Source organism: Mastomys coucha, unplaced genomic scaffold (assembly GCF_008632895.1).
Source record: "Mastomys coucha isolate ucsf_1 unplaced genomic scaffold, UCSF_Mcou_1 pScaffold23, whole genome shotgun sequence".
NCBI classification, from domain to species: domain Eukaryota; kingdom Metazoa; phylum Chordata; class Mammalia; order Rodentia; family Muridae; genus Mastomys; species Mastomys coucha.
This window is the reverse complement of record NW_022196906.1, coordinates 112695689-112718286: the sequence shown is the minus strand read 5'-3', so window position 1 is coordinate 112718286 and position 22598 is coordinate 112695689. Positions and strand designations below refer to the sequence as shown.

General features: G+C 48.2%; 1 protein-coding gene and 1 long non-coding RNA gene across 3 annotated transcripts in view; one reads left to right on the top strand and one right to left on the bottom strand.

Annotated features, from left to right (window-relative positions):
• The window catches only part of Itga9 (integrin subunit alpha 9), a 312929-nt gene that overhangs the window by 32797 nt on the left and 257534 nt on the right, over positions 1-22598 (bottom strand). For both annotated transcript variants that reach the window (XM_031345861.1, XM_031345862.1), the window contains 2 exons: positions 21262-21369; positions 532-657 (listed from right to left, as the gene is read on the bottom strand). In XM_031345861.1, the coding sequence (XP_031201721.1) occupies positions 532-657; positions 21262-21369 (234 nt within the window). The remainder of the gene's footprint in view (positions 1-531; positions 658-21261; positions 21370-22598) is intronic.
• Positions 18702-22598, top strand: part of LOC116073781 — an 8782-nt gene continuing 4885 nt past the window's right edge. Inside the window, exons 1-2 of the long non-coding RNA XR_004111900.1 lie at positions 18702-18721; positions 21068-21190. This is a non-coding gene — a long non-coding RNA (uncharacterized LOC116073781). The remainder of the gene's footprint in view (positions 18722-21067; positions 21191-22598) is intronic.

Genomic DNA, 22598 nt, shown 5'->3' with positions numbered 1-22598 from the left:
ATATTCCTGTGTATGGATATACCTGTTTACTCATTGTATTGTCGATAAATATCTGAATTTTTCTGATTTTGGCTGCTCTAAAGTTGCTTCAAATGTCCCTTTCCCTTTCAACACCATGTGCATTCACTTCTCGGGGATAGACCCAGAAACGGAACGTTTCTCTGGGTTGTGTAATGCATACGTGCTTAACATCAATAGAAATCGACGTGCTTAATGTCAATAGAAATCGCTGGAGGCTTCCCCACTGTCCTGGAGACTCCTTCTAGGAGGAGAAATTGTTTGCTTCCTGATCAGTAGGTTGTTTAGCTTTTCCGTTAGTTGTGCAATGGGATTTGGAATATAGATTTAACATTTTGAGGGAAACCCTGAGCTGAAAAATAGGGTTTGATCACAGCCCTTAAGTCTGAGTTCACCAGTGAAAACCGCATTTGAGAAATAAGAAGCACAAAGTAGAAGACTGGCCTCTGGTCCCTGACATGCCTTCCCTGTGAGGCCCGCCCTCATGGCCCCTGTCACCAAGCAACTTCTTACCAACACTTTCCTTCCGGACTTGGAGAAAAAAGCAAATATGGTGTGGAAGATGTTCTCTTGTTCTTGAGGGATGATGCAGGGGGTTGGGTTCCTTTGTAGAGAGCAGTTACCCTTCTCTTGGCTCACCTGGAAACAGAGAGAGAGGAGAGAGAGAGGAGAGAGAGAGAGAGAGAGAGAGAGAGAGAGAGAGAGAGAGAGAGAGAGAGAGAGAGAGAGAGAGCTGTCAGAACCAGTGGTCTAAGAAAGATCAGCTCCAGAAGCATCCATCACAGCAGCTCCCTGCTACCATTCTCTAGAGACATCCTCCTGCCTCAGCCTGCCTAGCAGCCAGGCCCGGCCCACGGGCTTACCACAGCTCTGGCTGAGAAGTGTTTAAGGCAGAAGTTGTGACAGAAAATGTGGCTATTAAGTCCTCCAATACCCTGAGCTGAGCTGACTACAGCATGCAGATGAGATTTGAGGATTAGCTTGAACCTTCCGCTTCTTGATTTCGAAGATCATTTACATCATTCCTTTCAGACAGGCATTTAGGAAGCAAAAAGAAATTCAAGTCACATGCTAACAGAGTCAAGAGCCCTGGTCTGGAGCTCAGGTCTTCTGGGACCTTAGGTCACTCAGAGCTTATAAGTGGGCCTCGTGTATGGACCACTGTTGGAAGTTTCTACAAAGTTCCATGGAGTCACCAGGATGCTGTAAAACCCCTTAGGAGCTGTTCTGGAGAGAATTTCTCTGGGTCCTCATTTCTGCTCCAACTGGAGTATCAACCATGTGGTGGGTACCTGAGGTTTGGCTTTGTGAGCTCTTGCTCTCAGACCTTCTGTCTCCTTTCATTCTCAATCACGTGGGACTCTCTGTCCCTGGCTTGTCCCTTGAGGGGACAGTGTTGACAGGCCCAGAGAAGACAGTTTCCTGCACAGAAGTTCCAGTGAAGACCTCCACCCACCCCCACCCCCCAAGGCCTGGCCATCATACCACACACCCGCTTGGTACCGAGAAAGCCTCTGAGCCTTGTAGGACAGACGCACTGACCCTCACTGAAATCCGAGGCGGGCTAAGAGTTCCTCAGTGTTCTGAAAACTGGTGCTCTGGCACTCCAGGCACGGGGAGAAACCTGACTGCCAACCCATACTAGCTGGTTTCACACAAGAGCCCCCAATGTGAGAAGATGGTGGTGACACCCGGCCACAGGTGCCATCAGAGAGGGGCAGGGGCCAGGAACGGCAGCAGAGCGCATGAGAAACGGCCAGGCCTGGGTGGGCAGAGTCACAGCCAGAACTAATTTCTTCTTCCACAGGGTGCCTCTGGGGTGATAGTCAGGGGATCTGATACCTTATGACAGTCTGCCCCCAGTGGAATGTGGGGCAGGAAGCAGGAGCTGAAGTTGGTGGTGGATGAAAACCTTGGCCATAGTGCTCCTGACTGTGGTTATACGGGAATCATTTTAGTCAGGAAATAACCCACTTTTCTGGGATGCTCAGGGTGGTCCTGTCTCAGCAGGAGACTGAAGGCTCTCAGGGTCTGTATGGGGTCTGATCTGGTGCAGCTAAAATTCAGTCACTCAGTCCCTGACCAGGGTCACCGCAGGGAGGCACTCCTCTGAGAGGATGAACAGGTCACAGTGAGGGTAACATCTGGGACCAGCTCTGAGGGCCACTCGCCTTTAACATCTGCTTCACAACGGTCCTGTGGGACAGGGCCATATCGGGTGCCATTTTAAAGATGGAGGTTCAGGGACATAAAAAGAAGGCAGACCTGCAGAGGTGCTCTTGAGAGTGGGCCATGTACCATGCACACACCCTAGCACTAGATTCAGGGGTGGAAGATGGACTGTGGTGGAGTCAGGGAGGAGGATAACCATCCACCCTTTTTTTTTTTAACCCAGAATCCTCCATGATGACCCATTTACCACTGTCTCCTGTCAGCCCCCAAGTTGACTGCTGGCCAGCCCATGGGAGGTATGAGCGCCTGCAGGCTGGGAGGCCAGGCCACTCCAGGCCACTCTGTGCTGTCTCTGGGCCTGGAAGGGGAACAGAGTACCCCGGAATGTTGCTTTTGGAAGGCAGTTCCCAGATCAGGCAGTCCTTGGCCTTGGCTGTCAGATAAGGACCTGAGGCCTTAGGTCTGCTGGCTTGGCCAAGGTTAGGTGGTTGACTGTTATCAGCAGCCTGAACCCAGTAAGAGGAACTCAGAGAGCGGGTGCTACCCCACACACCGCTCTTGTCTTCTGCCCCCTCCCCTCTTATTTCATTGAACATGATGGTCTCCAATTCCATCCGTGTCCTGTGTCTTACAAAGTTCACTCATCCCTACGGTTAAACAAGCCTGACTATGTCTACACACTACACTGCCTACGCCCTGCTAACGAGCGCCTAGGTAGGGTCTATAACTTGACTATTGTGAATTGTGGTTCACTTTTAAAAATGTGTGTCCATGTTTGTGTGTGTGGGCACACGCCGACACAGAGACCAGAGGACAGACTTGAGCGTCAGCTCCATAGATACTGCGTCCCTTCTCTGAGATGGCCTCAATGGCCTGGAACTTACCAATTAGATTAGGGAGCCTGGCTGATGACCCCTAAGGCTCCCCCTGTTCCCAGCTCTCCAGCACTAGGACTACAAATGGGAGCCCTGACCCCCTAGCCTTTTAATGTGGGTGCTGGGGATTGAACTCAGGTCTTCATGTTTGAAAGGTGAGCATGTTAACCCTCTGAGCTGTCTCTCCAATCACATGGACTTTGTCTATTTTTATTTATTTTATTTTATTTTATTTTATTTTATTTTATTTTATTTTATTTTAGAGACAGGGCTTCTCTGCCTAGCCCTGGCTGTCCTGGAGCTCACTCTGTAGACCAGATCTTGTGTCTGTGTGACTGGAGGGAGGTGTGTGTGCCATGGGACACATGTGGAGGTCAGAATCAGTTCTTTCCTACCATGTGGGTTCTGGGAACCAAACTCAGGTTACCAGGCTTAGTAGCCAGCACCGTTACTCACAGAACCATCGTCTCAGCCAGGGGTCCTCATCTTCCATTCTGTAGATAAGAGGTTGTTAAAACCCTACCCCACGGGCTGGTTAATTTTGTCTAGAGAACTTCATTTGTTAAAACAAGACAAAACAAAAAACACTCTTTTATCAGATCAGCCTTGGGAAAACCCACGGGGAATTCTCTTGATTAACGATAAATGTGGGAAGGCTCGTGGCCCAGGGTGCTATGGAAATCAGGCTGAGTGAGCCCTGGCTAGGAAGCTAGTTACAGGATTTCTCCATGGCCTCTGCATCAGTTCCGGCCTCCAGGTTCCTGCCCTGGCTTCCTGCACAATGGACTGCACGCTGAAAGCCAAATAAACCCTTTCCTCCCCATAGCTTTTGGCGATGGATGTTTATAGACGCAAGAGAAAGCAAATTAGAACACCCCTCAGCTGGGCTTTAATCATCTTTACTCAAAATCACGGGCGAATAAACGTTTCTTCCCATGTCACACCACGCACCACGCGGCTTCTATTCGACAGCCGCATCTTCAGCTGGCTGAGGGCCCTGTGGCCTCTGCCCGTGCTCACCTCTGCCCACTCACTCTCATACTTTCCCAGCCTGCCAGAGCCCAAATGCTTCCCACGACAGGGCTGGTCCTCGGCAGGACCCCTGGGAGTCGAGGGAGGCCCGTGGTTACTGGAATCTGCACAAAAGAACTTACTAAGTCCACAAGCAGGGACGAGAGGGTGCGGGACACATTGTTGAGGCCGGATCCTGCTGGCACAGTTATTGAGGGTTTTCTGTTGTTATCTGCCCTCTCCAAACCTGACCCCAAAGAAAACACTGTGTAAGCTGAAACCAAGAGAGGGCGGTAGTGTGGGAGATTGTTGGGAGCCCACACTGTGGAGCCTAAGACGACATGGACATCTTGTGGTAGGAGAGTCATCCTAGGGTAGTGGCTGGATGCCGCTAAGGTGTCAGAGGATAGTGTCCCATCTGCTCTAAGTGGTCTTACTTCATGAATCATGGGGTTTTGAAGCCTAGATTGAGGCTCTTGTCCTGGTGATGGCACTGCCAAGGAAAGCTGGACTTTCCTTTGGACATCACCAGCCCCTGTCCCCAGGTGAGAAAGGAATGGTCCTGCAGGCTGTGGTCAGAAAAAGGGGTCAGAGGAACCAGGATGTTTCCGCGTGTGAGGCTCAGGATCACGGTGTCCGTTATCGACCTGGAGAACTTGTGTGCTGTCGGGCTAGCCCTTACTTGCTGTAGCCGTCCTCCTCCAGCCTCCTGGCACACAGCATCACTGTCGGGCTAGCCTTTACTTGCTGTAGGCATCCTCCTCCAGCCTCCTGGCACACAGCATCACTCTCAGGCTAGCCCTTACTTGCTGCAGCCGTCCTCCTCCAGCCTCCTGGCACACAGCATCACTGTCGGGCTAGCCTTTACTTGCTGTAGGCGTCCTCCTCCAGCCTCCTGGCACACAGCATCACTGTCGGGCTAGCCTTTACTTGCTGTAGGCGTCCTCCTCCAGCCTCCTGGCACACAGCATCACTGCATCACTCCAGGCTTGTTTTTCTAGCTCCACCCTTCAAGACCATCTCCTTGGGAGCTGGGTGGACTTGTTTGTGGGCCTTTTCTATGCAGAGTCTAGATGCAAACCATGACCCTAGTCTCCAGGAGGCACTATTCTATCAGGTGAGACATAACATTTGGTGCTTGCAACACCTTTGTGCAGGGAATATTGCCATCAGTGTGGAGACCCAGTGACTGTCTAAATGGGGACTTGACAAAATGTTTTAAATTTTACATATATATATACATACATATGTATGTATTTGTGAGCATAGCGTGAGTTTTCTTGCTAAAGGTTTTTTAATTGTGTGTGTGTGTACGTGTGTGTGTGTGTGAGAGAGAGAGAGTGTGAATGCAGTGTGTAAGTAGACCAAGTCGCTGGAGCATCTATCTCCCTGGATGTCTGTCTGTCTGTGTTGGGGATGTTCAGCGCCTTCTCTGTTAGCTTCCTCATTTCACCTCATCCATATTAAACCATTCTCCACCCTTCCCGGGCTCTGGTGCCCACTGTCACCCACGCTACTGTGAGGCCACCTTTTCTAGTTTCTGCTTGATGATAACATGTGTATTTTTATTCTATGTCTGGTTAACTTCACCTGACATAAGTCCTCTGGTTTCACCCATGTTGCCACAAATGACAGGGTGACATTTTATTTTAATTAGGGCTGAATAATACTCCACTGTTGAAATGGACTGAGTGGAATTGGGGAGTTGACCGGATATAAGAGACAGACAGACATCAGAGGTGTTCCGGGCAAACTGTGACATCAGGTCTCTATTTGTCACCCACACGTTGCAGCTGTGAGGGTCTTCAGCAACCTCTGCTTGCAGCTCTGTAGGGGCTGGGAAGCCAGAGTCCCTGCTGCACTTCGTGCCGAAGCACCCAGCTCTACAGATGGTGCCCGACGGACAGCTGCTTTCACACACCCTGACCACTACAGTTTGTCCATCCCCAGCCTCAGCGCAGTCCTGAGTCAGGGGAGCTCCCAGGCCTCCCCCAGAGTGGTCCCTAGTCAGCGGAACTCCCAGGCCTCCCCCAGATCTTGAGGAGGGGGCACAGAATCCACAGAGAAAGGAAGAGCAAACCTGAAGGTGCCCACTGTGGCCTTGAGTTCAACCTTGGCCAAGCATTGGGTGAAGGTAGGGGGGATGGCCTGGGTGGAGGACTCCTGCTGTGGTGTGAATGTGCCCCCCCCTCACAAGTTGGCAGTCCTGGAGGTGTGGCCTTAGGGTACATGGGACTCTACCTTCATAAATAAATTAATCCATTTAAGCACCATGGGGCTCATGGATTCTCATGAGATTGTTGTCTTTTAAAAAAAAAATTTTTGGAGATAGTTCTCACGATGTAGCCCTGGCTAGCCTAAAATGTCAGTAGTAGATCAGGCTGACCTTGAGTTCACAGAGATCTACCTGCCTCTGCTTCCTGAGTGCTAGGATTGAAATTGTACACCACCCTGTATGCTAAGACTGCTGTCATAGCAGGTGACGACCCACCCCCATTACTCTGCAACAAAAAGACCTCACAGCGAGGGGCTAGCACCATACCCCTTGACTTTGTAGCTTCCTAAACCGCTTGCCTCTTGAACCTCTGCTCTGTGCATTGTTATCCACTTTGCACAATAAATCCAAAGCCTTGTAAGCAAATCTTAGGAGAAGGGTGGTTCTGCAGAGGGAGGGGTGGGGGGAGGAGGAGCACCAGTGAAGGCTCTGAGCCAAGGAAGAGGATGTGAGATTTGTGCAGGTTAACCTGTCCCAGAACTAAGGAACTTAGCACTTTCTTTTCTTTCTTTTCTTTGTCTCTACATAGCTCTGGCTTGCTTGGAACTCACTGTGTAGACCACCTGCTCCTGCCTCCTGAATGTGCCCCTCTGCGCCTGACTTTTATTTTAACAGCACATCTGAGGCCTGGATGACTCTTTCATCAGCTCTAGCTCACTCTCCTGATTACACACCGCCAGCTGGGGTTTCACAGAGACGGTCATCAAAATTTGCCTGAATCCATGCCTCAGGGGCACCATCAGAGAGACGGTAAGTAGAAACCTGAACTAACTGCGTCACTCAGGAGCCAGAGCTGACTGGTGGAGCAGCACAGGTTCATTTTTGCCAAGAACATGTGTTTCCCGTTAACTCCTGTTTCTCTGTCAGCCGACATTCTGTTCCCTGCCACTTCTCTGGGCCCGCTTTTTTGTCTCATGTTACCTAACCACAGCTGATGTCAAGTGGGTAAACATGACCAGGCCTGAGACTTAACTGCTGGGCCCTTCTGAATTCTCTGAATTCACACGCCCTTTGAGATGGGATACCAAGAGAATGTTGTGAATGCCAGCTCTGCTAATTCAATTACCAACTACCTACTCTGGGAGTAGAGAGATCAGAAGAGAGGGCGATCCCCATTCCACTGTAGGGGGCTCACTGTGTTCCATAGCAGTTGTGGGGATGTTCATTTCGGGACTCATTAAAATGCTTGAAACCTGACACCAATTGGTTAATTATACCTGTCCCTACATAAATAAACCAATTCCATTCTGCTCCATTTAGCAAAAAGTGGACTACATTCATCCTCCCAGCCGCCCCCCACTTGTATTAAGTTACATTGCTGTGAGTGACTACCAGGTGTTTCTCAGTACTGTCTGACGGATGGTCAGATGGCATTATTCATCTAAAGCAGCTAAAGGTTTGCGTGTTCAGCATCTACTTCAAACCGTGTGGTACTTACTACCCACAGAAAGTCACTCCTGATTCATTCAGCTTGTCCGGGCAGGGGTGGGGCTGCCTAATACAAGGCCTGAGATAGAAAGAAGAGCCCTGGTAAGCTCTCAGCTGTGGATGCACCTAGCTTTATGTTGCCCATGCTTTGAAAGGCAGAGAGCACAGCTTCTGAGTGTTGACGTCCCACCAGTTAAAGACAGCAGAGAGGTCCTAGAGACGTCCGTGGACATGTCCTTCTAAGGAGAGAAGAATTCTTACATTTTGTGGAAGACTCTCTGCTTATTAGTTTGGCATGTGATACTCCTCTGTCTGTCTGTCTGTCTGTCTGTCTCTTTGTGTGCACATGTACATGTGTGTCAGTGTGTGTGCACATGTATGTGTGTGTGTGTAAGGGCATATAGCAATTCTTACACTTTGTGAAAGACTCCCTGCCTATCAGTTTGGCATGTGATTCTTCTCTGTCTATCTGTCTCTTTCTCTCTCTCTTTCTGTGTACATGTACATGTGTGTCAGCGCGTGTGCATATGAATGTGTGTGTGTGTATGTGTGAGAGCACACACAGCAGAGGTCAAGGTTGGGTGTCTTCCTCAGTCATTTCCCCTCCTTATTCTTTGGAAAGCAGTCGGTGCTCTTAACCGCTGAGCCATCTCTCCAGCTCCCCCCCCCCCCCCCCCCCCCCCCCCGCCCCCTTATTCTTTAGAGATGCATCTCAGTGAAGCTGGCATGCACTGGTTCAGTTAGAGTGAGTTGGCCAGCATACCCCAGGGATTCTCTTGTCTCTGCCTACCCAGTTCTGGGATTACTGGTGCACACTGCCATGCCTGGTAGGTGTTGGGAATCTGAGATCGATTGCTCATGCCTGTGTGCCTAGCACTCTATTGATGGCGCCACATCTCCAGCCCAGAGTTCTGATAGTTTATCCCTACATGTAGCTAGAGGTTCCAGCACACAAATAGAATTCCAAAGGAGAAACCTGTTCCCATCATCCCAAGCTCTATGAAATAAGCACAGAGAAGGCTATAGCTCTGCTTAGCCCCACCCCCTAATGCTCCAGTTTCCTGTCAATAGGACCTCAGCTAGAGAGTTTTCTTGTTGAAATAGAAAGGAGACGCAAAGGCTTTAACAGCTGCCCACAGTAACAGCTCACTTGAAATCTGCAGAGTTGGGGGATGGGTCACGACCATCACAACAGCCTATGTCTTTTAACTCTAGAGAGAGAATTACAGTAAGCATAGTGTATTCTTTTCTTAATTGTAACAGGAACCTTGACCAGTTGGCTGGATCGAGAGTGTAAATTTAAAATCCTGAAAATGTTGTGACTTTGGCTTAGATGTCTTCTTTCTAATTGAAAACTATCTCCTAGAGAAAATATATTTTTGCTCCGCTGCTTTTCATCACACCAAGGAAAGCTGTGTTCTGTCTGAGAGGTCAGGAGGTCACTGAGACCGAAGACTAGACAGAGGAGAAAAGAAGCCCTGATACCAACGCTCCAGGAGGCAGAGTGTGAGCCTGCTGTGAGCCTGCCAGCTCTCCTGCCACAGAGGAATGCCTGTATTTCCACCAGGTCTAGGGAGAGCTGACACAGGCTTCCACCCTCAGCCCAGAGCCCTTTTTCTCCCCTTTAGCGGCAATCAGCCACTATGCCAGGGAGTCAAGAGTGCAGGCCACACCATAAAAGAGAATTCATTTCCATGTAATCAGAGAAAGGCGGGCCCCAGAGAGGCCCATTTCACAGGCATGATGGCCTTTACTAGAGCTAAAGTGATACAGAAGGGAAGTAGTTTTGGAGATGAAGTGACAGCGAAGAATTTCCAGATGTGGCTGGATCGTCGCAGTGAGAGATGGAGGCGTAAATACGTTATCTGAGCACTTGACATGCAGGCCCGAGATGCTCGCCTTCCCCAGATGGTGAGATGCTTTGGAAGTGGGATGGATGCTCTACTGATTTGGATAATGAATGGACCTGTCACACTCCCCCACCCCCACCCACTGGGACACAACACAGACCTTGGAATTGTATTAGTTTGTTTAAATTCCAGTTTGGTTCTTCTATCCTGCTACAGTAAAGAACAAAGTTCAGGCCCATCCAGCTTTGCAGGATTCACTCTGCACCCATCAGGCATATTATTTGAAGACCCTCCTTCTTTCAAAAGGTCTGTAACCATCTGGGTGCCAACCCACCCGCCACACTCTATCTAACCCCTTACACTGCTTTTTGGAGGCGTGCGCAACCAGAGCAGCGGAAAGTGAAGCTGGTAATGGATTCCCTGGGTCTCAGGTTTCAAGGATCTCAGGAAGTCTGAAGTGTGCCTCAGGCCTAGTGTCCAGGAAATTTAAGAAGAGGCAAAGGGTGGGACCCCAATGGCCAGAGAGACCACTACTTCTCAGGGCCTGGTAATGACAAGGCAATGCCTTAAGGTCAGAAGGATTTTGGGGTGCACGTGAGAAAGCCAGTCCCCATTTTTTATGTTTCTGAGGCACACTCAGTTTGGCCTCAGCAAGTTAAATGAGAACCATGTGTTTCTCGGCAATGGCTGATGAGCTCTGTTTATCTTCAGTGAAATTTCTGTTAGGGACTTCTTTAACATCCCATTATGCCTGCAGCAGCAAGGCTGGGGGTCACGTTTGTTTTAAGGGCTGAAGGGAAGCTGATTGGTTAGCTCCCCCTTTCAGGCCTATTCATGTTGGGGGCCAGAAAACACCATGCATGTAAGCCACCCCATGGCAGCTGGGACACTGTGATAAGAAAGGGAGCCCTAGGTCAGCAAGGAGACGGCTCTGCTGGCTTGCTTTATTCTTGATGTCCACATTGTTCAAAGGTCAGCCTCTGGCTTGTATGATGTCCACACAGCCCTGGCCAGCTTGTCCCTACATCCAGAGCGTGTGAATGGTGTACAGACACAGCGCACAGACACACAATTTTGCCTTCTGGCTGAGCTCACCTAGATCAAATGCCCAGAAATGCAACTATCACTCTACAATTCTACAATCTCTCTTTAACTACTGCTGCAGAATTCAAGCAAACATTTCCCCCTTCTTAAAAAGTATTTGGCTCTTGTTGAGAAAAAAAACCCAGACCTTATCCTGATCTATTTATGAAACTTTACTATGTGACTCACATCTATACATATACATAAAGAAGAAAAAGTAGTTTAGAGCTACTGACAAGATCAGTGGGTATGTAAGGGGGTAGGGTATGAAGAAATGTGATTCCATAACAACCATCTATCTGATGTGAAAACATCACCTTCCTTTTGATTCTCAGATGGAAATGAAGGCAACTTCTGCTGGTGGGTGAGTGGCATTTTCAAAAATGGCTCTATTTAGGGATTCCAGTGACTACAAAATTTTCAGATCTTTCTGGACATATGGAGTACCCTCTAGATATACTGTAGAGTTTATTGATAGCTAAGGATCTGCCTCCCTAGCTCATGGCAGAGGAAGTATATCTGGTGGCGGTGTAGCTGATGTGGGCCATGGAATTTTTATTTCTCCCAGCTTATACTTTCGCCCAGGCACTGAGTGTGGACGCACACAGAGAACAGGCTATGTCCTTCGTTCTCGTGACGTTTGGCTCTCCTGAGAGGAGGTGAAAGACATCAAGTATAGTGACTTTAGTGAGTGACAAATCTGGAAAGGAAATGCCACAGTGAAATGGAACCTAGAGTGAGGTTCACAGACTTGGGGCTGGTGGCCTGGGCAGACTCCCTGAGAGGGCAGGCTCTGGACTCGGACCTACATTCTGAAGTATCATCTACATGAAACCCAGGAAGGCATGATGGAAGAGAGGATCTGGGAATTGGATATGGGGGATGAACGGGAAAGGAGAAGGAGCTGTGAGCAAGGAAAGGGCCCAGGGAAGTACACAGTGGCTTGCTCAGCAGCCTTACGGGTGAGAGTGCTGGAAGGTAAGTCAGAGGGAGGTTATGGTGGGTTAGTGAACAATATGGCCAGAAGATTTGGGGTATGTATGGAGGGTTTCAGACCTTGTGGTTGAGCCAATACAATCTTCTTGTTAGTGTGTATGTGTGTGTGCATGTGTATGTATGCATGCATATATGCATGTATGTATGTGTATATGTGTGTGCATTTATATGTATGTATGTGTGTGTATATGTGTGTATGTGTGTGTGGTGTGTGTGTATATGCATGTGTATGTGTGTATATATGTATGTATGCATGGTGTGTGTATGTATGTATGTATGTGTATGTATATATATGGGTATATGTATGTGTGTATGTATGTGTATATGTGTGTATGTATATGTGTATATGTATGTGTATGTATGTGTGTGTATATATGTGTATGTGTGTATGTGTATGTGGTATGTGTCTGTATGTGTGTGTATATGTGTATATGTGTGTATATGTGTGTGGTGTGTGTCTGTATGTGTGTGTGTATGTATATATGTCTATGTGTGTGTATGTGTGTGTATATGTGTATATGTGTGTGGTGTGTGTCTATATGTGTGTGTATATGTATATATGTGTATGTGTGTATATGTATGTGTGTATATGTGTGTATGTATGTGTGTGAGTGTATAGATGTGTGTGTGTGCATATGTATGTGTGTATATGTGTGTATGTATGTGTGTGAGTGTATAGATGTGTGTGTGTGCACACATACAGACACATACACATACACATAAACCCCAGAGATCTTCCCATCTTTGCCTCCCTAGTGCTGGAATCACCAGGGTCTATCACTGGAGCCTCCTGTTTGATCTTTTTTACAGAGACCCTCAAGAGTGTCTCAGAATTACACAGAGAAGCAATCATGGCCAGATAAAGTTCTCCGCTGCAAAGCAGGTTCTCACCATTGGAGCAGTGACAGCTCCGGGTGGGAGAGACTGAGCAAAAATCACAGCATGTGCTGGTTTGTTCTGAATTTTTGTTCTTCCTTTTTGGAGCCCACAGAGAAAACAAAGGCAATGCCCCAGGATAGGGAAGAGAGAAAATAGTTCTCATCTTTTTTTGGAAAAGAAGGGGGTGAGAATGATTAGGCAGGAGCTCAACTTCTCTGCGAGGGAATGAGGCAACGGTTTTCCATTTTAGCTAAGAAAAGGTCAAGAGGGAAAGGAGCTTGAGAGACCAGGGCTAGTCATAACAGTGGGATTTGAGGGATGCTGGGATGGCTTAGCAGAGAGAACTTGCTGGAAATATGGTTCTGTTGTACCGAAAAGACATCTGGACCACACTCTGCACAAAGACAGAGGGCTAGATCATGTAATCCCCTAAGCCACTCCGGGGCAGTAAGTCCATCTCTCCATGCTGGGGCTGGGGGACTTGAAGCCTAGTGCTCTCCCCAGAAAGACCCTCTCACCCAGGAACAGGGCAAGCCATTGAATTCCACCCGAGGAGGGCTGAGGGAGGAGGGGGTGGGAGAAGCAGCATGGGTCCCTGCTGCTGGGCACAGTGGTGGATGTTAAGGCAGAACTGAGTTGCTCAGTCGGACCTGTGTTATCTGCTGGCTCAGGAAGACACCAGGCGTGGCTGGGGTACACGCTGAGTCTCAGCCTGCAGCAAGGGAGACTCCTTGTTGCAATTAGCATCCAAGGCTAGCCAAATCGTAAAACCCAGGATGTTTCTTCTGTGGAGATCATCACTTCCAACATCAATGTCACCGTGGACAGCCACTGACAGAACAGTGAGTGACTCGTGGTGATAGGGACCTCCTCCTGCATGAGCTTTCAGGAGTGTACGTACATAGACTTCTGGGAGTTGGCTCTGAACACCGTGCTGGGGTAGCCTCAAGGGGTCAGGGGCTGGTACTTTTAAAGAGAAAAATCAAGCCAAGTAATGACAAGGCAGACAGACCATCTGTAACCATGTCAAGGCCATCAGGAAGAGTGATCTCCTGGAGTTGCTTTGCGAACTGCCCTGACAGGAGGACTCGGAGATGTTGCTGACCACTCCCCACCCTTGTCTTCCAACCGTCTTCTACCTCCTCAGTTCGCCTCCATGGCATTCGCACCAAGCGATGCACTGTAGGCTTTCCTTATATTTGTCTTCGTTCACCAGAAGGTTAGCTACACATGGGCTGGGAGCAATTACACTCTGTCTTTCTTTTGTTCTCTGTTGTAACCCGGCCAGTGACATGTGCTGGGTGTAAAGTACTTGTTGAGTGGAAGGACATGTGGCTTAAAACCAAATTCTCCTGACAGCCTAATTTAGCAACAACTGCCATCCAACAGGGAACTGTGCCTGACAGGAACATGGAAGCACATTGGAGGAAATATGACGATGAGGACAGGGCTTCTCAAACAGGGGCGTGCGCGTGAACCATGCAGGGCTTGTCCGAGTGTAGGTTCGGAGTCAGAAGCTCAGGTGTGGCCTGAGTCTGTCTTGTAGATGGTGTTGCTGCAGCTGGGTGACGTCATGATTGACAGACAGAATGATGTCATGAGGCCTTGCAGGTGGCTGTGCAGTCCAGTGGTCAAGAGTGAGTACAACCCAGGTTCTTATGAACTCAGACCTTGGCTGGTCCTCTAACTCTTTCCCAAGCTGTCTCCCCAGCCTGTGACAAGGTCCTCATAATATAAACTTAGTATTAATTGTTATCTTGACTCTAACAGCCCCCTCTCAGGACTGGGATGGAATACATGGAGTTGCCTTCCGCTTCGTCAGGTTAAGAAAGGCTGGTGGTGATGCTGCGACCCTGGTAATGCAAACCTCCTCTCAGAAAGGCAGACTTTTGGCTCAGTAGATTACAGTCTCTTAGAACAGATTCCTAGCATTAGGACTCAGGTTTAAGTTCTGACGGTTTCTCTTTCTGTCTTTTTTGCCTGTGGGCATGCATACTCATTGTTCTTGATCTCAGCCAACAACCTGCTTGAACGTCATTAGCTTGAAATGGTCTCGTTACAGGGAGGCTGGGTTTGCTCCTTTCCCACTTAAACTTCTCCTGTGGATTTTCTGCCCACCCCCATTTGTATGATTTTTTTTTTCTGGCTTTTCTTTGTTATTTTGAAAAATAAATAATAGGTCCCTTCCCTATGTTGCAAACATCTCTTCCCAAGTACTTTTGAGCTTTACCTGTGAAGTGTTTTCATGCTACGAAAGGCTAACATCTTTATAGATTTACATCTGCAGGTGGTCTGAATGAGAAATGTCTCCCGTAGGCTCAGGTTCAGAGCACTTCCTCTGTTAGTGGCACAGACTTGACAGAAGCACGGCACCAGCGGCTGGCTTTGCTCCATTCCTGTCCTCTCTCTACTCTGTGTTTGCAGTTGAGGACATGGTAAGTCAGTTTCCTGCTCCCCTGCCTGCTGCCCCATTATAGACACTAAAATTCGGAGCCCACATAAGTTCTTTCTTCCCTAAGTTGCCTTCGGCCATGGCATTACAACAGAAAAGTGACTGGTACATCTGTCTGTCTTTTCTTCGGGGATTTGTGACTGGGTTAGGAGATAGGCTTCCCATCCAGGGGTTATGAGAATATTCAGTACTTGTTTTCATGTTTTAAAAAGAAAAACCAACTACATAGCTTGAATTCATTTTCTTTTTTTCTACATTGTACAGGTTTTCTGTGAGTTCTTCTCAAATCTCTTTACATCATTTGCTGAATGGTCTGTATACAACTTCCACCTTTGGGAACTATCTTTCTCCTTATTCTTGTTCTTGTTCTTATTCTCATTCTTGTTTTCCTCCTCTTCCTCCTCCTCCTCTTCCTCTTCTTCCTCTTCCTCCTCCTTCTTCTCCTCTTCCTCTTCTTTTTCTTTTCCTCCTCTTCCTCCTCTTCCTCCTCCTCCTCCTAATCCTCCTCCTCCTCCTCCTCCTCCTCCTCCTCTTCTTCTTCTTCTTCTTCTTCTTCTTCTTCTTCTTCTTCTTCTTCTTCTTCTTCTTCTTCTTCTCCTCCTCCTCCTCCTCCTCTTCCTCCTCCTTCTTCTCCTCCTCCTCCTCTCCCTTCTCTTTCTTCTTCTTCTCCTCCTCCTCTTCCTTCTCTTTCTTCTTCTTCTCCTCCTCCTCTTCCTTCTCTTTCTTCTTCTCCTCCTCCTCTTCCTTCTCTTTCTTCTTCTTCTCCTCCTCCTCTTCCTCCTCCTCCTCCTCCTCCTCTCCTCTCTTCCTCCCCCCTCTTCCTCTTTCTCCTTCTCCATGTCCTCTCCTTCTGCAGGAGGTTGTGTGCTTGATGCAAGTCTTCTAGAAAGCACTCAGGGTCTTGGAGGCTCTACTCATGAGTACCCCTGAGAGGCGCAGGTGTGAGTACTCCTGAGAGGCGCAGGTGTGAGTACCCCTGAGAGGCGCAGGTGTGAGTACTCCTGAGAGGCGCAGGTGTGAGTACTCCTAAGCTAAGCAGCTTCTTTAGCTTTAACTGTTAACTAGATACATGCTGGAGGCATCCCAGAAGTGAGTCTCAGTTAAGGGATTGTATAGTCTATGAGGGACTGTCCTGATGTAAGAGGCTCCAGCTCAGTGTGGGCAGCACCATTGCAGAAATGTCGGCCCTGGGTTGCATAGGAAAGCTACGTGAGTGTGAACCTGGGAGCGAGGCAGCATTCTCCATGGTTTCTATTTCAAGGTCCTTGCTTGACTTCCTGTTCTGAATTTCCTCAGTGCTGGACTGTGACCTGGGAGTATAAGCTAAATAAACCCATTCTTCTACTCAAGTCGCTTTTGGTCAGGTTGTTTTTATTCCTGGAGCAGAAAGGAAACTAGAAGACTACCCGAGTCCCCTGAATGAAATCCCTATTCCATTCAAAGTCATTAAGGATGCGGTAGAAACATCATGGCCTTAGCCAGTCACAACTGATCTGCTGAGGGGTCTCAGGCTCCACAGAGCAAGAGAGGGCTGGATTGGGCCAGAGACTACCTTCACCTTGAGAAAACAGGGGCCCTAACACCAAGGGTGAGCTAGCTTCAGGCCTCTGAGACAAGTGTCTGGGATCCTTGTTGTTGCAACATGCCACCCATATGACCGTCTCCTCACCAGTCACACAGTGAAGGCTCTTCACAAGAACACAGTGCCTCAACATTTGCTTTCTGGGAATTGGTTTCCTATCTCAGGCTAATGTTCATATTGCTATCTCAGGCTAATGCTCATGGCTGGTCTTCTCACTGGGGTTAGCCACTGAGAATTCTGTGACTGACCATGCCCTAAATATGGTTTTGAAAAAAAAAAAAAAAAACCTAAGGGTTTGCTTCTGAGAACTCAAAAACCAGAAGCCAGCTCCTCTTTCTTCTTGGGAGTTTCAGGATCACCAGCTAGATACACAGAGAAGCCACTCTGAAAACCCTTTGGAAAACCTAACACATATCCATGGATAATAGATCAGGAAAGATGAGAAAGAATACATACCACATGGTTCTTAAGCACCTTGAATACCCAAGTGACTTAAAGCTCTGGTTTGGTCCATAGTTACTTCTGCTCATGAGGTAGGGTAGATGGGGCCTGTGTCTCCCTATAACTCTGTAGATGTTTATATGATCAGCTCTTACAGAATACTGTTGTGCCATATAGAATGGAATGAGAACACTATTCTTCCAGATATTGAAGACGAGGCAGGGCTTTGGTTACTATAGTTACAACAGTTAAGAAGGAGAGGCGTGGGGGCAGCTCAGTGGTAGAATGTGTGCTTTGCATGGGCTCAATCGTCAGCACTAAAACTAAAAAGCAAGAAGATAAGCGTGTGTGCCTTGCTGAGCTCAAGCTAAGCTCAGACAGTGTCACTCCATTGGTACGCGATAGTTGGGGATTGGGTAGGCTCAGCAGGGCCCACAGACAAGGGCACAGCACAGGGTACACAGGCATAGAATGAGGCAACCAAGCAACTGAGTAGACACCTCAGGGACCAGGACCCGCTCAGCACTTATAATACTCACATGGTTTTAGTCTCTGGCCCATGTGACCCAAGAGGACACTGATGCCAGAAACCATGACGGCATCCCCCAAAGCTTCCCAGACCTCCACCCCGTGGCAGTGTCCTTTAGACTCTAGGCTTAAATGTACCACAGGCCATGGGCTTGCTGCCCGTGTTTCAAACCATGTATGGAGAGACCATCTCTCTGGCTGGCTGCCTACCCCTCCCATGCTTTCCTGATGCTCTCAACCCAGCTTACGTGTGCTTTCCTGTGTGGTGACTCTGCTGAGTCACCTTGCCAGAGCTTCAGAGAGAGGTGGGTGCCTCACACTCCATCTCCCTGGAGATTAAACCACCCCTCAACTCTAAATCAAGTCACCCGGCAGAGGGCTCTGTTGAGAGTGTAGTGTTTCCTGAACTCAGACTCAGCAACTACTTTAGAATATGGAATTGTTCTCATGCTCCACAGATGTTTTCTGAACATCTGTATTATAGTCTGGGCATTACATTAGGTCTGAGAGAGGGGGGAGAGAGAGACAGAAAGAGAGAAAGACATACAGACAGACACAGAGAGAGACAGAGAGAGTGACATACACACACAGAGGCAGATAGACACAGAAGACACACATGGAGTGGGAGATAGGCAAGGAGCAACACACACATACACACACACACACATACACAAACACACAGAGGGAGAGAGGGAGAGGGAGAGAGAGAGGGAGAGAGAGAGGGGGGTGTTGATTCCTATCCTTATGTTAGACGGTCAGACAGGAGGCAGTTTAAATGACCTAATGAAAAAATAGATGTAGGGTGTCAGCTTGGTGACAAGGTGACATGTGAGCAGGCAAGAGGGGTGAGGAGTGTCAAGGCAGAGGCTGAAGGAGGGGCTCACTGATAGAACCTGGAGGAGGAGGCTTCATGGACCTCTGAGGAAAGAGCAGTTCTGTAAAGGAGAGGGAGGCTGAGTGCTGGAGGTGGAACACCACCTGCAAACAACAAGGAGGTGGGAAGGAGGAGGCTGAGCAAGAGAGGCTGGGTAAGAGGATGCTGGGTAAGAGGATGCTGGGTAAGAGGATGCTGGGTAAGAGGAGTCTGGGTAAGAGGAGGTGGGAAGGAGGAGGCTGAGCAAGAGAGGCTGGGTAAGAGGATGCTGGGTAAGAGGAGGTGGGAAGGAGGAGGCTGGGTAAGAGGAGGCTGGGTAAGAGGATGCTGGGTAAGAGGAGGTGGGAAGGAGGAGGCTGGGTAAGAGGAGGCTGAGCAAGAGAAGGCTGGGTAAGAGGGTGCTGGGTAAGAGAAGGTGGGAAGGAGGAGGCTGAGCAAGAGGAGGCTGGGTAAGAGGATGCTGGGTAAGAGGAGGCTGGATAAGAGGATGCTGGGTAAGAGGATGCTGGGTAAGAGGAGGCTGGGTAAGAGGATGCTGGGTAAGAGGAGGCTGGGTAAGAGGATGCTGGGTAAGAGGAGGCTGGGTAAGAGGAGGCTGGGTACAAGGATGCTGGGTAAGAGGAGGCTGGGTAAGAGGATGCTGGGTAAGAGGATGCTGGGTAAGAGGATGCTGGGTAAGAGGATGCTGGGTAAGAGGAGGTGGAAGGAGGAGGCTGAGCAGGAGAGGCTGGGTAAGAGGAGGCTGGGTAAGAGGAGGTGGAAGGAGGAGGCTGACATTATGGAAGAAAGCAAGTCAAGGGCAGGTTTTACATAGAAGTGTGTCAAGACCCAACCAAGGATGGGCTGTAAGAGACCAGGGCAAAGACAGGGACCCCAGTGAAGGGGCCACTTACCACAACCAGAGTGACAGATGGCAGCATTTAGACTAGGGCTCTGGAAGCAAAGGCACAAACAGTGCTAAGTGTGGGACCTTCATGGAGGAGCACGTGTTAGGTTTGCTTGTATGCTGGGTATAACGGGAATGAGGAGAGGAATTTAGGATGACGCACGGCCTTGGCCCTGGACTGAAGGACAGAGTGGCAGCCTGCTGAGGTAGAGAAGCGGGCCTGAAACGAACGTGCTATGGTGTGGATGCGGTTTGCTCTCTAGTACACTGGTAGCTAAGCTCCTGCCTTTAATATGGCAGTGCTTAGTACACAGTGCTTAAAGAGGGGACCTTTGGTGGTGACTGAGATTAAGCAAAATCACCAGCGGGTACAGGTATCCTGTAATCAAATGCTGGTGTTTACATAAAAGGAGAAACAGAGCCTAGTGAAATATACATACACACACACACACACACACACACACATACTCACACATACACACATACATACACACACACATACTCACACACACACACACACATACTCACACACACACATACACACACACACATACACATACACACATACTCACACACACACACATATATACACACACATAGATACACACACACATACATACACACACATAGATACACACATATACACACACATACACACACATACATACACACATAGATACACACATATACACACACATACACACACATACACACACACACATACTCACACACACACATAGATACACACACATACTCACACACATACATACACACACATAGATACACACACACATACTCACACACACATACATACACACACATAGATACACACATACACACACATACATACACACATACACACACACATACACACACATACACTCACATGTACAGACACATGCACAAACTCCATGCCACATGGTGATCTGTACCACCTTGGGATACTGTTGACACAAAGGTCCTCACTGTATGAGCTATACCCCTAGACTACACTAGGTCAGTACTGTAAGCCAAAATAAACCTACTTTCTTTATAATCTACCCCATCAACAATATTGTGTCGTAAGCAGCAACAAGAACAACAAAAATGAGCAGGAGGGGATGACACTGGAGTTTAAATAAAACCGAGATGTTCATTAGGCATTGATGTAGTTGGTTGGTAAATCCTGAGATTCCCAGAAGGGGTCTGGGCTGGAGAGAAACTGGTGATGTCATCAGTACAGGCTAGATTTTGACCTGTGGGTCTTGCTGAGCCCCAGGGAAAGAGTGTAAAATAAGGGAGGCCTGAGCCCGTTAGCAACTGGGATCTTCCCAGGATGAAAGATGGGAGAGAATCCTTGGAGCTAAGGAGTGCACTTTCAAGCGGGTATGTAGCACTGAACACACATGGCTTAGAAAGCGTCCGTCCCTTAGACAAAGTCAGCTACAGTCAGTGACACAGGATCAGGTGGCCTCATATTCTGCACATGAACTTGTGTTTCAGCCTCATCATGCATATGTCTTACCTCACCGATTTTAATCCCTGGGTATCAGGTTCCTTTGAGAATCTGTATAAATGTTGAGGCTCTTCTCAAGGAAATGCACACACACACACACACACACACACACACACACACACACACACACAAGCCTGCAGATAGTCTTCATGAGTTTCCAGAGGTACCACAAACCACCCCAGGGGATGAATTTGCAACCATTCCTTCCTTATCCCTTCCCAGGTCTGGTGGCATCAATCAAATTGCCTCAACATAGAGATGAATGTCTTTCTTCAGGGTTCCCCTGGTATGTCTCCTAAGTGTGAAATCACTTTGACTTCCTGAGCCTCCTGAGAAGATTCCAGGGTAAGTGGATACAAATTTCATACAGGCAGCTCAAAGCTGAAACCAATATAGGACACAAATGGAGGACTCACCACCATGTCCTGGACCTGAAACATCTCTGCGCCACCAGGTGACAGCCGGCTGGGGAAGGAGATGCTGACAGATGACCCGGGAAGGGTGCTGGGGCCCGTGTTGTAGACCTGTGGAGTGAAGCGCATGACAAGTGTCAATGACACACAAGACCTTTAGGTCATATGCCTTAAGAGTCTCTGAGTCATAGACTTCTAGAAGTGTGATGGTGTGGATCTAGGATGTGATTTTATTTTATCTAGATGTACTTTTAATTGAAATAGAACTATATCACTCAGCTCTGGCTTTGAAATGAAATACTAAATAATGGAGGTCTAAGAAAACTGAGCATTTTCTTGTCCTCTTCTTGCTAAAAATTGTATTTAATTTTACATACCTATACATCTATTTGTTGATGATAATTGGTGGGAACTCAGATATCAAAATGGAATTCAGGGGTTCTGAGTACTCTAGAATAAAATCAGAACACTCTAGGGGCTTGATGAAACACAGGAGGGCGGTGTGGGGAGCCAGAGTTTCTGAAGCCCTTGGGGTGGGTGGGAGTAGTACATCTACATTTCCCAGGTTACATTGCACCCAGGAGTCATCTCTGAGACCCAGTAGCCTGGTCCAAACATATTCTTTGCACAGTTTTGGATAATGATGACCTTCAGTGACTAAGGGGCTGGTCTCAAAATGAACTTTTTTGATTCCTACAAAGGGCTGTCACATGTGCTATCTAGGTCATTCTAATGACAGTTTGATGACATCCGAATATCTCTTCTTGAGTTCTGTATCAGATTAGGGTCAAACTTTAAGCTCCTCCCCCCCACTTTCCTTCTCTACTTCATCTCAAAGCCAAGCAAGGAGGGGAAAGAAAGAAGCCACAAAGAGCCCACAGAGGTGAGGTGACAGAGCAAAGACTGCCAATCAAACCCAGGGCAGACAGCAGACTGCCAATCAATCCCAGGGCAGACAGAGCAAAGACTGCCAATCAAACCCAGGGCAGACAGAGCAAAGACTGCCAATCAAACCCAGGGCAGACAGAGCAAAGACTGCCATCAAACCCAGGGCAGACAGAGTAAGAGGAGGAATTTGGAAAATGGGTAACTTACAGGAACAGGGCATTATTGGCTGCCTGGGGTGGGATAAAATATTTTAGATTATTCAGGTGGGCTCATTATAATGATCTACAAGTGGGGCTGGAGCCCATATACAGTAAGAGAGTAACCAAGACTGGGCTAGCCCATGTGCTGTAAGAGAGTAACCAAGACTGGGCTAGCCATGTGCTATAAGAGAGTAACCAAGACTGGGCTAGCCCATGTGCTATAAGAGAGTAACCAAGACTGGGCTAGCCCAT